This window comes from Diadema setosum, chromosome 1 (genome assembly GCF_964275005.1).
Source record: "Diadema setosum chromosome 1, eeDiaSeto1, whole genome shotgun sequence".
In the NCBI taxonomy this organism is placed as follows: domain Eukaryota; kingdom Metazoa; phylum Echinodermata; class Echinoidea; order Diadematoida; family Diadematidae; genus Diadema; species Diadema setosum.
Window position 1 is genome coordinate 6,676,298 of NC_092685.1, and position 17,450 is coordinate 6,693,747.

A 17,450-nucleotide genomic window follows, 5' to 3' on the forward strand; every position below is an offset into this window, starting at 1 on the left:
CCTCGCAGACTAACCGCCCCCCCTAAGATGAAATCCTGGCTACGCCGTTGGTAGCATGTGCCCCTCAAGCCACTCCCAAATGACAGTAACAACTATTTCTTTCCTTTTATTTCTCCTTGCTTCAAAACGCATTCCCCAGTTGCCATATACGATGTAATCTATACCGGGTATGTTGATATTACTTTAATGTTAACGACATGAGAGAATTGTATTTACCGTATGACCCGATATTTTTTATACTGACGCAGAGAGAGTTATTATGATGACAGACCATCTTGGAAATCAATGCTAACACTGAAGAGAATACTGAATGTGAATAAAACTATTACACTGATTAGTTATCAACTATAGTAATAGTTGATAACTAATCAGTGTAATAGTTTCACTTAACTTCATTGATAGTATAATAGTGTTAATAGTAACAGTGGTAGTAGTAGTGGTAGTAGTATAGTAGTAGTAGTATTAATCGTAGTTGTAGTGGTGGTGGTGGTATATGAGGAGGAGGACATGTAATTTTATGTGTGTGATTAATCAAATTGTCGCATCAGTTAGATTTTGTAATGTGTTCTAATCACATGATTAAAAAAAGATCGTTTTTTTTGGGGGGAGGGCTTGAGAAAGAGAGAGATTATATTTTTAGCATTTACTCAAACATTTTAAAGAATGTTTTTACTGGGATTATTACAAGGGAAAGCTTGGAGTTCTATAAAAAGATGTAAAGGCCTGCCAAACTTTATACGATCTTGATTTTAGGGAGGTAAACAGTTTTGATCACGAATATGTTACCCTTAAAGTTTAATGTATAAACTTGTAATCTCGGATTTCAGATCTTCTTTTAGTCTCGTTTCCAGTAAATAGATTGTGTTCTAAGCTCTTTCTGATTATTTCCTATCTAATCCCACTGCTTGCCAAGTTTCAGAATTTTTTCCTGTCCTCTCGAAGGCCACAGCTGATCCAACCTGTTCAAACCCTGCTTCCAAGCAGCGCCCAATTCAAGGGGATATCATTGCTATTTTTGTAGCTTCTCTGGCGTGTCCGTTGCGTTTTGAGATAAATGAGGCCTTCCTGTATGATACTTTACAAAAATTTCTCCGAGACACAGGTACAAGTCCTTCCATCTTCCATTCTATAAAGCGATAGTCCACTTCTAGATGCTCAAAAGATTTCGACGTGCAGATAATTGGCTGAGCTTTCATTCAAATAGCCATATTGATATCCCTCCCCTATATGATTAAGGCAACTAATGCAGGCTTTCGTTGTTGTTGTTGTTGTTTGTTTGTTTGTTTGTTTATTGATTTATTTGTTGCTGGCTTTTTTTTTTTTTTGCTCGTTCTCTGTCTTTGTCATTTGTTTGTAGGCCTACACTGCTAGTGATGGTGATACACTAAATTAGTACATTATGAATAATCGGACAGCTGTCTCACTATACGTAGTTTTATTCGACTTTTATTCTTCTTGAGGTACATACAGTTTTCAAGTTTTTCCTCAATCGAGATTCAGAATTGTTAATGGATTTTGTGACAAATTGATCATTCTCGTCTAATCTATACCATACATGTTTCTGTCCGGTTTGCTCTGAAAATTGCCAATTTCTCCCTGTTCACTTTATCTCGTAAATCTCATTTCGAGAAAACCTGAACTCACAACTTGTTCACAGGGTATATAAAGGCATCTATATAGGTAATAGTTGAGTTGTGTTGTGTAGATGAAATGACTGTCTTTTGAAGGTACCTACATGCTTAATGCTAATCGAACCTGAAATCAAGCCTCCTTTATTCAATTTATTTGACACGTGTACATGAATTTCTCTACCACACGGACAGCCTAAAGCACTTATTAGTCCAATTCACAGGCCGACACGCTTGTGACGCAAGCTGCAAATGAGGTCCATGAGGATCAATATCCCCTTCCATGATGTACCCACTATTTACACAATTAGTCAGTAACAAGGGCAGTCTAGTGGATAATGATGGGACCTGTGCCGTTTATGTGTTACGAGAACGAAGAAGGAAAATTAGATGTTGAGGTCCGTATTCTGCTTTACGAGAAACGTCATTTTGATAGCAAAGACAGGGAAACACTTAAAAGAGTGTATCTTGATACTTCGAACAGATTTAATCAATATAAGGACTGGTGAAACAATGGGTACAACGGATATTCAGCGCTAAGTTGTGTTTTCGTCGATGGAAGAGTATTACTGTAAACTAATGGTCATCGCCATTTCCAATTTGGTATTTGTAACCAATGCCACTGTTTCGTAAAAACATGGAATACTTCACCAAAGTCTCTTGAAACTGTCTTCTGTGCTGCAGTGTCCATGCTGTGAAGCTCTTATTCGTCTGAAGCAACCGCATATATTAAAAACAATGGGTCGGATTGCACCTAGACTGAGATAGGGCATGGCATGTGGATATGTATTTGTCATCGGATTAGCTGTCTAGTTATACTCTCAAAGCCGAAGCTCCTGAAACAGTTTCTTCGGCTTTACTGTTTTTACAATTGTTTCATTACATGAGCAAAGAATAAAGTGAGGGACCCATGCAGATCAACTTAGATCCAGTTGAAAATCGTACTGACACCTTTCCCTCCTCCTGTTGATGAACATAACTAGGATTTTCTATATCTTACATGTATGAGAGCTGTTTAGGCTCTCTCTCATCATGCAGAGCTTGTTTCCCTCCTGTAGGGAGGGGAGCGAGACGTTACCTCAATCCATTCCATCTCGGAGGATTAGTTGGAGCGGAAAGGGAGTATTATCCATTGACATGTCGTTCTGCAGCTTGTATCGTGTCCCGTGCTCTTAAAAACTCTCCGTTCGATGAGTGCGATTTAAAGAGTCTAGACTGGTCTGGAATATACACACGTATATACACAGGATAAAGGGCTTCATAAAAAGTTCTCATTTTATAATTCATATTCAGAACGATAGATGAAAACAAAGCATTGAAAAACGATTTATTGAAATCACATTGCGACAAGAAAAAAGAAATCTGATGACATAAATCTTTACAAGATACTGTGATTCAAACTATATCATATTAATTATGACTCATTGCAAACATCTCTAGGGATAACTTTAAAAATTTTCTTATCTTATACTATGAAATCTGAAGCGACTTTAGGACGTCGTGCGTGTGGTATCCCGTGAGATTAGGAAATCATTAATAGTGTGTGTTCGGAGACTATTAGTTAGAGATCAGTAGCATATTACGGTGCTTGCGAGGAAGTGAAGTTCATGTGTTATCAGATGATAAAGTGTATGAGTAAAAAAAAAAATCAATAGAGAACACCACTTTAAATTTTCCCATGCAGTTGTTCATCTATTCACTCAAGAACAGACAAAATATTTCATCAAGATATTCCCATAAACGTTTATATTTGATATGCTGGAATATTTGGGCGTTCATAATTGAACACAATCTATGGTTATGCTGCATCAAACAAAACGAAAATTAATGACACCAATGAAAATAGAGGCAAGGAAACAGATTGTATATTGATAAAGAAAAACAATTGAAAAATCATTATACAATTTGTGGAGAAAGCTGATGGCGTCATCCTACAAGACCTGTTAATGATCACAACAATTACAATTTGTCGCCGTTAATCCAGGCATGACACCCTCAGGCTATACGACCAAGAATACCTTCTTTTCTGCGTGTCAGGTTACATGGATATCCATATTTTAAACCCCTGAAAATAACTCGTTATGGAGATTAAGGTGAAACAGAGCGAGAGATTGCTTTCAACGCGTATTTCCTGAACACGAATTAGCGTTTCGTCGTCAGCAAGCGATAAAAAAGGTATTCATTGAACAAAACAAAGCAGTGCGATCATTAATCTAGTTATTTGGCAGTCTTCACTGTACTGGTCATCATAATGTTCACTTTTGGCGGTTTGTTAATCTGCAAATCCCCTTTTTCTTCTTCTATCTCCTCAAAGTCGTCTGCGCTCATAATGATTTTGTATGGGGGAAACAGAGCAATTTTATACGCTGTTGTTTATCACGCTCGCTATAAAAATTCACTCGTAGACGATGACAATGACGATGTACGCCTACTGTATCAGTAGCTATAGAGAATCATTGTTTAATCATCACTTGTCACAACACTGCCTGTTCCTCCCTTAAGTTTCACTCCTCTCCTGGATACCGAATAACTCGGCTAAACAAATTCAAGACCATAGTTTCACGCTCAGTTGTCAGAAATCCCCAAATGAATATAATGCCGCATTTGCGGATTGTAGTTTATTTGGAATAAAGAGAGGAGCTGAAAATACCGGTATGATTATTATGCAAGCTTTTTGCTAGAATGTCAAAAGATTGTAATCAGTCACACTAGCAAACCACTTCTTTCTGGGGGGAAAAGTATACGTGCATAAATATGATAAAATCCATGATATTCATGGTCATGTTTAGGAAGACATAGGGTATTCCTGAGTCAGCATCATTTTAATGCAAGTTACCTTGACGTGACGTATTATTCCCCACCATGTTCAAGTTGGCCTTAATGGATATAACAAAATCAAACCAGCAGAATGATACAGATTTCATGAATGTCAGACTTAAATATAGTTACGGAATGTAAAAGTTTTATATTTTCAACAATGCAAGTCACTAGCATTGGTGATATATAACGGAATGTAAGGGTTGTAGCAATCAAATTATTAACCCAAGTCATGGCTAATATTAGGCCTATATTACCTATATGCCCATATATACATGTATTTGCACAAAGCAATTTTATTTATATGGAATTAGGCGATTACGACCAACATCAGCATCAAAGGTGAAAACATAAAATGCATTTATTCTCAGGCTATGTATGATGAAACGGCTACACCATTCTTGCCATCTGATTTACACATTTGTGAAAGTCATTTTTAACTGTATAGGGCATTTCACTTAATTCAGAATTTAATAAAATTATCTTCTAGCCCTCCCCTCCCCCCTCTCTCTCTTGATAGTCATACCGCTTTTCCAAAAGCAATAATTATAATAATATTAAAAATGGAGGCATGTCCATAGTCCATTACGTCTTTCAGTGGCCTTGACGATAGCCCATCTCTTGCCGAAAAGGATCTTTTCTTTCATTTGACACATCCTCGATGCAAAATGAAAGTTCCTGCAGCAGGTGTTTTATTTTCGGTCCAAATCTTTCATTTATTCGTGGGCACTATAGCACTAAAAGGCTTTGTGATACAAGAATTTTGAGTCCGTTTGAAAGCGACAGCGTAGTCTTATTGGTAATTCATACGTTAGGAAAAATGAAAGCTTGTTCATTCAATATTGTTCACACATTTCCATTAAAAAATGTCTGTATTATCAAAATATACGAATTGATATTGAAGGAATATTATATTGTATTTGACTCTATACTCGCAATTCCATACAATACGCGAAATTTGATATAACACTAAATTGATTACAAAAAAAAAAAAACAAACACCAACCAAAAAAGATATAAGTACATACCCATGGCTCTCAGACAGTCGTGACAATGGCAGCTGATTTTTTAGTGATCGTCAGCAGTATTTAATGAAAGAGGTCTTTGAATATTTTTTTTTTCATATTTTTATTGCATCTTGCATGATGTAAGTTGCGTTCATTGTATATAATGTTTGCATTTCTTTTTTATTATTTACTCTGTGGAAATGAATTTGTGATCACCCCGTAAAGGTAGGAGTTTTAGATCATCAAGGAGAAAAAATGCTTGGGTGGTATTAAATCAATAGGCTTGAGATAGGTTTGAAATGAGTTTTTAAAGAAGTATAAAATTTAGATTATATTCAAAGGCAAAACATAATGAATTACCAGTGACAATGGATTAACTGACGTGATTATCAAAACAAGAAATTCACAACACAACATAATTTTGTCTAAAAACAAACCCCCCCAAATACTATTTTTTTAGTGTAGTTGTAGATCATAACGAATGAGAACGTTGTTTATATAACCCTCTTATGGAAACGCCATATCTATAACTTTTCTTTAAAATGATATCTGTCGATCGCATCTGAAATAACGATTCTTTCCTCCCCACCGCCCCCCCCCCCCTGTTTAAGATTGAACTACCTCGCTGTTAAAAGGCGTATGAACTTTCAGTGAAGATAGCGTATTATAACCTTTCACTTTAATTCCATTATTACATAACATCAATTGAATGTTGTAGATCCTCCGCTTGTTCAAACACTTAGCAGATTAAAGCCACGATTACAGCACCCAGATGATGAAACTGGCACATTATATATACCCGATATAATTACAGTTGTGTATCCTGTTGCAATCTACATTCGACGAACACAACCAAGAAGGTATACCCGAGTGTGTTGAGTGTCGAGGCTTATTACTGTCTTGTTTCCAATCGGGTGCCTGTATTTCACCATTATGAGAGCAAACCACTGCAAGAGAAGTACAGGTCGTATGATAAGCACAAAACCAAAAGTTTCAACACAATATTATGGACACATCGACTGACAACGCTCTGAAAGATCTCTTCTAAAGATAATGCAGGTTAGATATCACATTGTTTGCATATATTTTCTTCTTCATCATCATCATTGCTATCATCATCTCCACAATCTTCTTCTCCTTCCTCCTCTTCTTTTTCGTGTTCTTTGTCTTCTTCTCCTTCTACAACTTTTTCTTCTTCTTTGTCGTCTTCTTCTTCTTTTTCTGTTGAATACCGAAGGATAGCTTCGGTCGTCATCACTACCCACGGCAGTGCCCAGCGAAGGCATGCAGCTGTCGCAACTCGCCTCTCCAAATCACATACAGAACAGCCACGTTGACAACGACTGAACCGATTGGTTAGATTCTTGGTCATACTTCCTGTTATTTCACTGTAGCAATTTCATTTATTAGTTTGTCTTCTGTGGACCCTGATAGGCCCTACTCACCCTCGCGCACACCAAAACGCTTAGTTCCCGTTTTACCATTCGAGTCCCCAAAGCAGTTCAATATCATCAAAATTATGAATTAAGCAGTTGACAGATACAAGGACAAAGTACTGCGCAAAATTGAAAGTTCGGAAAACACTGAAAGATTCCGGGTACCCACTAAACTTTGTTAATGTTATGTAACATGATGTCGTGGCAAAGTTGCCACCTATAAACATAGAAGTGCGGTGCTTCTCAGCCGAGAAGTAGCATGTGCTGCAGACTGCTCAGCAAATCGATAGTGTGTATCAATGTGAGAGTATTTATTACAAAATAGCAGGCCAAACACTTAGTTTGCAAACACAACCTAGAATGATGACAATACCGAATTAGTCATACCGTCGATTATAGACAAATCGATATGGTATCTATGCAACGGTATATAAGGACCTTTGAAGTTTGAACTGTTCAATTGCCACAGCAGTGGTTATAAACATAGAAGGACATTCACAAGAGACAAGAAATATACAGCTGTACGTTGCATACTGGAAATTAGTCCAGATATTAAATAGTGGTAACTACTCCCATTATACAAAAGTAGTTAGTGGTTACCGAGATCGATTTTCTGTCAAATCTAAAAAGAGGGGAATAGAAATATTGTCCAATATCGTGGTCTTGAATGATATTCTGCGTATCCGCATTTTAAGGCGTTTTATAGATTAATGATATAGATTCTAATCAAACGATTGGCTTACAGCCATCATGTGACCAGTCTTTTATTTGCCCAAAGACCATACTTATTACAACTTTTCTTCGGGTGTTCGTAAGCCTACGTATGCGAATGACCAGTCCGCTCGTCTGCCCTCAGCTGCATTGGCTGTGTATTATAAATGCATCGCGATTGTTTGTGTGTGCGGTTTAGTTACCTTAGAGCTGCCTGTTATGGCCTAGGAATCTTGCGAAACTGGCTTTCTCGGAATTCAAATCATGTCGCCATTTTATAAAACAATAATGATACACAATACCACAACTCCTTGACAATACTTAGTCGGCTGTTCGTAAAATTGTCCACCCTTCATGGTTCGTCCGTTTGTTCATTTGGACCGTTTCATGGTGGACCATTTCTCATTGAGGTGGTAAACTTACGGGATGTGCGAGGCTGTTTCGTCATCATTGGTAAAGGGAGTAAAGAACAATAGCGTCATGTGAGTGAATGTCGGCTTGGTTGGTCGCCATAGTGACGGAGGGCAACAGCATGAACTCAAACATACGCCCGCACTCACACACTTTAATCTGAACATTCCATAAAAAGCGTCTCTCAAAAATATTTGTCGATTATACTGTTCAAATATGGCTCGTGTATTGAAAGATCAATTTATTGGTGCATGGTCGCGTCGTCTCCATCACTAGTATATTGTATCTTTATCAAGTCAGAGGGACTTCGGGACATTACATGGGACCAACAGGAAATTGCACGGCCAGTTTACCATAGAAACACCAATATCAGTGACGTTTACAACGATGCACTTTAACTCATTTCATTTTAGATGGAGATGAATTAACATTAATGATTTGGCAATATATGCCACTAATGACCCCGAGTTTCCCTTATGGGTATGACACTACAAAAATGCATGTAACATGTGGAGGAAAACTTTTTTGTAGGTCCATGGTATGAGTAAGTCTTGCATCACAGTGCTCATACATGTAGGTTTGGCCTTTAGACACAAACAGTTGGGTCGGATTTATGTTTAGGCATATAGGTCTACCTGCCTAATCGAAAGATGGGAAAGGGTATATGCTTTGTATAAAGCGTGCCTAGAACGAAAACTTGGCAATTTATATTCTATTAAAAAAATCAATGTGGCACGCAGATAGTTAATGAATAAAGTGCCATAAATCATTTTGTGCGGAATAATACAAGGCCGACTAGTGAACATCAGCAAACAGCAGCCAACGTCAGCAGACCCTCGCAATATTTTTTGCTTAATTTCCTCGTGTACACAGAAACACGAAGGGCTTTCATTAAATTTGACCCAAGCAAATTTTGTTATTAGCTGATTGACCATATCGTTTGCTTCTCTGAAGGCACTATCTGTAATGGGCGAGATGTAGCAACTTTTATTGAGCTAGTTTCCATTTTTTGTTTCCCCTCTTGTTTCCTCTTTATTCGAAGTAAAATGAAATAATGATGTTAAATGATGTTGTCTTTCTTTGTCACTAACATTGTATGTAAAACATTTTATTCATGTGTACAATGAGTTTTTAGCCTAAAATTTTATACATTAATTTGATAAATCAAAAAGTAATGTAAAACACTTCTCTATCGCATAGAAGTTGTTTAATCGCAATTGCTTTTCTCTATTTAATTACAACGTCAATTCTTGCATTAGATTAAATGATGGTCGTTGGTATACACCTATCTACATTAAGCTGAATCGCAATTTTCTATCTCACGTTTAAAGAAAAGGGGTCTCTATTAGATGAAGTTGAACTCTTCAAAACTGGTCATTCAAATTTTGACCTCTTCGTAACCTAAAAAGTAAAACACCCTTAAACAGAATGATTGGGAGTGTCTGTAAACCAAGGACTGTGTTATTCAATGGTTCAAGGAAAGACAGATCCGTTTTTTGTCGTTTATTTTTTTTTTTTACTACTGCAGTACTTTGAATGGATGTTGGCATAAAAAGGTTTTGTGGGGTTTTTTTTTTCTACTAGGGTGAAAAATGACGCACCTATTTGTCAAGGCTGACGGCTTTGAACAGCTTTTAACGCATTTCTCAAATACCGCGTAAAAGACCGTTTGTGGTAAACGTGAGGTAATTCTACTTGGACTGAATGAGTTCACCGAGGTAAGAAATAGCTGCGATCCTCTTATCTCGGCTAAGCCATCCTCAGAAAAGCTCTTAGTCGACGTGCTCTAAAGCATTTTATCCCTTTTTTGTTTTTTGTTTTGTTTTTTGTTTGTTTTTTGTTGTTCGGACACAAGTTCGCTGCACAAGACGAAAGGGAAAAATGTCATACTGTGGAATGCACTGGAGCTTTGAGTTCATTATGACAAGGGAAACTCTCCATATACTTCACTTTTGTCTTAATTTTAACCCTTTCTGTGCCATGAGTCGAATGTACACAAATATTACACACCCATATACACAGACACAGAAAGACAGACAGGCAAACAGACACACACACGACTATGGATAGGAAGAGATTTCATCTAAAGAGAGTAACTTGTATTTGTTTATAGAGATCTGTAAGTTAGCTTGTCATGACGTGATAGTCGTCATCACGTGAAAATAACTTTCCTTGAAATCTTGGTCGACCACGCTGCCTTTTACACGGTGAGGCAACCTCGCCCGTCGCGATCACGATGCTCTTTGTTGTCATGGGATCTTGAATCCTCTTTCGAGAGCTTGACTCACCGTAACTCCTTAAAGTATTTTGTTGCCATGGGGACGTGCTGCTTGTGATAAATATTCCACGCGTGTGTGTAGTGCCCAATATGATACCATAATACCATGTTTGCGTGCCTTGTAAAGCGTTCTTGATTGATCTAATTACGGTATGTGGTTGGCATTGTCAGTTCACCTTACCGTCGACGCGACAGTCTCATGACTCAGAAGTCGCTCTCCAACCGCTTTGAACGATCATTCAGGTTTACATTGCACTTTCTAATTTGCAATCATATCTATTATCGAAAATAAACAATGTATTAAAAAGAATTTTAAAAAAAGTGCTTCGATGGTGTTTTGTTAGTACAGGCTACCACGGGGTTAACAATATAATGATGAAATTTGATACAGTACAATTAATACGATCAGCTGTGCTCTAGAAAAGTCAGAAAAGTAAGAAAACAATTTGGTCATAAAAGGCTCTTCTCGAAAAAAAAAAAAAATCCGCAACGATTTTGCTAACTACATCATATTATCACCCATTTCTGTATTGTCTTGTTTGTATGTGTTTATTTTCTCATTCTTAATTCACTGTACTCGTTTTCTTAAACTTCTCTAGGAAAATGTTTGCCTTCATTTTCTGATTAAATCATTGTCACTTATAAGCATGTCCAAAAGATGTTATGTTTATAGTTATTAGAATCATCACACATACAAAGTGGATATGCATCTTTTTAAGAGAAGAATGTACAATGAGCCTTAGTCCCACCACGGAGGTTTATACAATGTTATCTAGTTCCAGTCTAAACCTTCCGGGCTTCGATCCACACACCTCGACCTTGCTCTGCCAATTGCATGCTCCTGTATACAGGAGGCTACAAGGAGGCCCGGGGAAAGTCCCATGAAGCGTATGACATTACGTAATGCCTATGGATGCTACCCTTGGAATGAGATTGCTGTTAATAGCAGGAAGGACCCATTTTATCAGCATGTCGTACCTCATAGATAGGAAATGGAAGGAATGTGCCCAGTGCTAGTCATTTTACATCTGTTCAACAGAAATGAATAATGTGAGGATCAGAGCTTTGAGTTTAATGCTGCTATTTACGTTTCCATATGGGTAAAGGCCACTCCTTGATAATTCACAATTTGCCCCAAAATAGTCGAATTCTCCTTTACCTGATAAAGACTCAATTTCATCATTATAAATCATCGTGTATGTGTCCAGGGGAAACTATGCGCAAAATATACTGCAGTCAAATTACAATGTTTGATTCCCCATCATCCCAACAATCAGAAATTAAACTTTGTTTTCCCCTGCATAGGTTCTAGATATCAATGGATATTTCAGAGAGAATGGCATCCGACGCAAGCAATGTATGATGAATCCTGTCTTATACTGGAAGTGACACTCCGCTGTGTATTAATGGTCCAGCTGACTGTGATATATGAACTAAACTGAGCAAGCAGAACAAGGAAACTTTAAATAAAATCGGAGACGGGGAAGGAGATATTAGAAAGTTATCGATTTGTAGCATTCCCTTTGTGCTCCCAGACTTGTAGCATCAGTCACATTCACATATCTTATGCATATTTAGCATGCAGCGGCCATGGCATAATCTCTAAGAGAATCCTCTTTGCTTGCACATGAGACAGTCTTCCCTAAATATCACCTGTTATAGCATTAAATGCAAAAAGAAGTGACAAAGTTTGTATAAAATGGTTCTAGAGTTGAAAAAATTGAGTTCTGATGATTTCATCAGTGGCGAAGGGGGCATTATGTTCCCAGAATTATTGATTTAACAAACTTAGTGTGACGTATGAATTCCTGATCAAAGAAATATGTACTATTACATTGTATTGTGGAACCACAACCTTACCACCTTCCCTAATTTGCACTGATTATGTGCTCCAAACCGATTTCCACGCACTGTTGGCGAAAACATGAACTTCAAGTCACCTATGTCTTTCTTTTTCGATTTCGGTGAGACATGTAGGCCTATAGCGTTCCCTATTGAAGTCAATCTAAACACAGAGTGCACGGCTTGCCCTTTAGACAAAGGGGGTTGGTCATTATGCATCCTTTTCTGCCCAAAGCTGCAATCCGTTCCCAGAGGATCAACTCTTGCCCCTGACCCGCGCTTCAGCGTGGGAGGGCGCCGTAGGCATTGCCGGCCGGAGGTCCGCTCATCGACAAGAGTTTTCCTGCTGATGCCTGGCCTCTTCTCCTTGGCTAGGGATGGTATGGAGATCAGCGGGGTGCATGGAAAGAAAACATGTTATTATAGATATTTGACCTAAGACCTTGAGAAATCCCGCTCTCTCAGTAATCCTCGACACGTCGTGGGAAAGTAAAGACAAAATAATCTTAGGGATGATGATACACAAGAACAGGTCGGGTTATGATGATATACCACAGTCATGTTATGTTTGTTCATCAGTGTCATGACGATATTTTTGTCTGATGAGATGGACAGAAGTATACAGTCCTGCAGTAAGTGGCAGATTAAAATACCATGCCTAAACACTAAGATTTTGTTTGAGAAAAATGAGCAAGTAAATATGCCAGTAGGAAAATTAGCAAACTGACCTGTCTCATCCAATGAATGAATGAATGAATGAATGAATGAATGAATGAATGAATGAATGAATGAATGAATGAATGAATGAATGGATGAATGAATAAATGAATGAATGAATCAGTCAAACAATCAATCAATTAGTCAATCAATCAATCAATCAATCAATCAATCAATCAATCACTCAATCAATCAATCGGTCAGTGAATATAATCAGTCAATTAGTCAATCAATCAGTCAATCAATCATTAAGACAATTAATATTTTCATATTACATCCTGTGTGCATAACAATTTAGAAGATGTGTGTATTCGTCTGTTAGTTCTTTATCTACTCTTTTATTATGCAAAATTTATATTTATGGCTGAATTCGATAACTGGTTTCTCAGATTGAATGAACAAATTATAAAATATGTCTATTTCCAACCTCTCTCTCAACAACAGCAGCTTTGTCTTAGGGATTACATTTCTTTAACATCATGAGCATAGCGCGAGATCTGAGGTTTCCTTTCCTTATTCAATATCCGCGTCTTGGAAGGGGTGCGTCGAAGCGCAGTTTCGTTTGCCCGGCAAATTTTAGAAACCAGAAGGTGCGCAGAAAATAGATGCACACACTTAACAGTACCCTGTGTATGCGACAGATTTGAGAGTTAATCCTTCTCCACCGACGGGTCTATCTCCGTTGCTTATTCGTGAAGGTGCTCGCCTAGCCCCTCTAGGTTCATTCAGTGGCCAAAACTAGGGACCTTTATAGGTTCAAGTAGATTTTCTGGAGATTTCTTACGCCCATGAGCAGCCCTTGATGTTCATTTTTATTTCCTTTGCTTGTTCTCTTTCTTCATGTCTGTGAGCAACAATTTTGTTATTATCAATGTCCCTTGATAACTACAAAGTGATGCAATTTGGCATTGCACAAGTATGAATTTTCTTTTGCTCGACTAACAATAAATTGGTATTTGTTTGTTTGATTTTTTTATCACGGATCGAGGCTGCACTGTTCCATTCAAAATGAAAGTAAAGCAATATATTACAAGTATTATGTGTGTGCTTTGTGGAAAAAAGGGGGCGATCTCTCAGATTTTTAAACAGTTACAGATTAAAGTAACTCTTTCATGCTGTGTGGCAGTGCATTCTTTGTTCCTCTAACATCTTGATCATATTTCCCTCTGGTTATAATTATAATCGTTTTCATTTGTCTTCAAAAGACAGTATGAAAACAATACATTTCGATGAAGCTAATCATTATGTTCACCATTACATTGAAGCAGACGTGTTTTAATGAACAACGTCTTTTTTTCTTTTCTTTTCCGTTTTCTTCTTCAGATCCAAACGAGCGCCTGGTGAAGTTCGCTGACTGGCTGAACAAACGGACGGAGGAGTTGATGGAGCGCAGCGCCCGCGCGCGGCAAAAGACGTACGAACTCCTACGACTGGCGAAGAGGAGACAGAAGGACACGATCGAATTTTGACGACTTGCAGCAGTAAATGATGTCATGGTGTGAAATGTGTCCTGTCACGTGATCGTCAAAAACTGTCAGCATTGGTGAAATCATATGCACTTCCAGGAAAACGTGATGTGAGATCAAGAGAGGATTACAGCGTTCGGATCCATGCACCTGTAGAATGTACAGAATCGAGGACGGATCGGAGATTTTGTTATAAGTTGTGCTTGACATTCATTGCGAGAATGGGTTTCACACCATGATTATTTTATGTACATAATGTTATCATCATAATATATTTTTGATAATATCTGCATGACGGAGTTTAAGAAAATTAAATGAATGAGTGAATGAATGAAAACCGAAATTATGAGAACATTCAACAAAGGTGAATCGGTACATGCCACAGTATAGACGGGCTCACATCAACAGGATCATGGCACTAATTAAAGGGTGTGGCACGCCTGTATCAAACAGACTTGAGCTTGTTGGGCAAAGCCCTCTTTAGACAGATTGTCGTGAGGTACCGAACAACGAATTGAATGATGTTGGTGGAATGAAAACATCTTTTTATATATTGTCATAATATGCGTGACACAAACAATTTTACAGCGTGTTTTTTAAAAAAAAAAACCCTCATTTTTAACAACCCTTCCAAAGAGATAATATGACTAAACAACATTGATGGGTGTGTGTGCATGATCTTCTTGTCACGTTTACCGTACATTAAAGATCAATCGTCGACTCTCAGTGAAGGTTATACATGTACTGGTATAGGTTCTTAAAAATATACATCAATGCAATATACAACAACATCATGCCTTTGTAGTGCATCGTGCACATTGGACGAAATTACGAAACAGTTTATTACCGATGCTTGTTTAGCTTCGGCAGATTTCATCATGGTTGAGAGAGTCGGAAATATAGAGAGGAAGGGAGAGGAAAAACTATGCAAACTCTATTTTTCTTATGACGTAAAGATCGCATTGACTTTTGTTTAAATATCGACGGATCTTCGTTTTGTCATAGCACTATTTAACTTTTTTTTTTTCACTGAAATCTTGCTTCGTCAAACTGGCCGAATCCACATCAAATCAATGAATGTAATCGTTTCACAGCTAAACAAGACAGGTATTGTCGTACTGGTATAGCTGAAACGATTCCGGTTTAGAATATCCGTATAAGCTGTGTTGGATCGAAACGGGCACATTGTGTTCGAAATAACGTGATAATGTATAGTTCGTTCTGAATAGTTATAGGCAGCAAAGTATATATTGAAAAGGAAAAGATCACCATACAAAAATATTTTCATATTCTTCGTTTTTTCAAGATGAAAATTGTCCTCCAACGCCTGCAGATTTCTGTATGGAGTACTGGTTGTGTAGTCGCTTCAAAAGTATATGACTTCAGATGAGTTGAGATGGAAATATCAAGGTGTCGAACTCACAGTATGAAATTCACCATTGACTCTTTCTTGAGCTGACATTTGTTTTAAATAGTTGACATCTCAGTGCTCACGTAGAATCATGTGGATTTGACGCGAGTCGAGATGGTGTGAGAGCTACCCAAGAAATCGCTCCTTCGCGAGCGGAAGTGCGTCAAAACTTTGCAATCAGATCATTGATTTTCTTCTGTTTTTCATTTGTCTCCGAAAAGGAAAGCGAAACCAGACCTATTCCCACTGTCACTATTGTTTAAATCTTGTTCGAATGCCAAGTAAGAGTATCAGTGCTTGTAGGACATAACCTCTTTTCTTTCTTTCTTTCTTTTCCAAACTAGTTTATATGTGATTTCTGTGTCATGATTTTATTGTTTGCCCCAAATCGTGTCGTCTGTGCAAGAACGCGGAAAAGCGATATATTTGCATAGTTTTTATTTATCATTTCATTCAACTTTCATATATTTATTAATCTATTCTTTATCATCTAACTTATTCATTCGTTTTCTTTGCGAGTTTTCGCATGTAGTTGAATATTGATATTATGGGAACACCTCAATAAATGCCACTTTCTTGGCGAGAGGAAAGACAAAGATGAATTTTAACAACCCAAAATGTTACTAGATGAATTGTGAGGTATGTAACCATATAAGTCTTGGAAGTAGGTATGGTATACCACATAATACGCGGACCTTGATGTCTGTGTTTAATAATTTGTCTGCATGCTGAGCTTCATTTTGCAACTCACAGACAATATCTATACCGCGTAGGCCTACATCTTAGCAACCACGTTACTGACAGACACTTGATAGGCTGTTGCCTTGGTGTTGTCATGGTAACTTCAGTGATTGTAATTTACAGCTGATTTATTGAAGTATGTTTAAGCCTACAAAATGGCCCAGCTAATGGGAACCAATAAGAATGACCGTCAACTATTAATTAAGTTTAGAATAATACATTTTCATCAAAATCCAATCCGTTATGATTGGCATATTCTATACTGCTTGAGTGACAAACTACCATTTGGATCCACTGCCATTTACATGAAAATGAAATATACATGTTGATAAGCATACCGGTGCAGTGTAAATATCGCAGCAAGATTATTTCCTGTTTTATTACGTACTTGCCACTGTAAATAAAGAAAGCAGGAGTTATTTTTATATGTTGTATAAATCATCAACCACAGACGACGTGTTTTTAAACATTTCATCGAGGTTCGTCGAAATTCTCGTTGCGAACTGAACATATTGAATATTTGTAATAAGAAGACTCAAAATATCATGTTAACGTGATTAGGATATCTTACCTTTGCTAGTAACAAATTCCTCACTTGACAAGTTGAATTCCCTTTTATTGTCGAAGCAAATTAATTCTGTAAGATAAGGCCCTTATTGAATCTGTGCCTTATTTGGAATGCGGATATGCTGGTATAAAGAACTAACCAAAGATTTTATAGGTATTTTTCTTTTTTTTATCATTTTTTTTCTCATTCATGATCTATTCAAGTGCGAATTCAAACAAGATGTTCTTATCGCTACTGTTACATGTAATATTTGTTAGTCAATTTATTCTGCTATCCATACATTGACTTTCTTGTACGGTCGCGTCATATTTCGTGCGATATGTGATGTCAAGAGTGCAGAAATCATGTACTGGTTGTGTGGATTTTTTTTTTTTTTTAATTATTCGAGTTTAATATAAAATCGATGTCTCCTCGGCA

The 17,450-nt window shown here is 37.4% G+C and overlaps 1 protein-coding gene across 1 annotated transcript in view; it reads left to right on the forward strand.

Moving 5' to 3' along the window:
- LOC140234024 (uncharacterized) overlaps positions 1-14,316 on the forward strand; it is a 28,748-nt gene extending 14,432 nt beyond the window's left edge. Inside the window, exon 2 of the mRNA XM_072314108.1 lies at positions 14,171-14,316. Coding sequence (XP_072170209.1) covers positions 14,171-14,316 — 146 coding nt within the window. The remainder of the gene's footprint in view (positions 1-14,170) is intronic.
- The last annotated feature ends 3,134 nt before the right edge of the window (positions 14,317-17,450 follow it).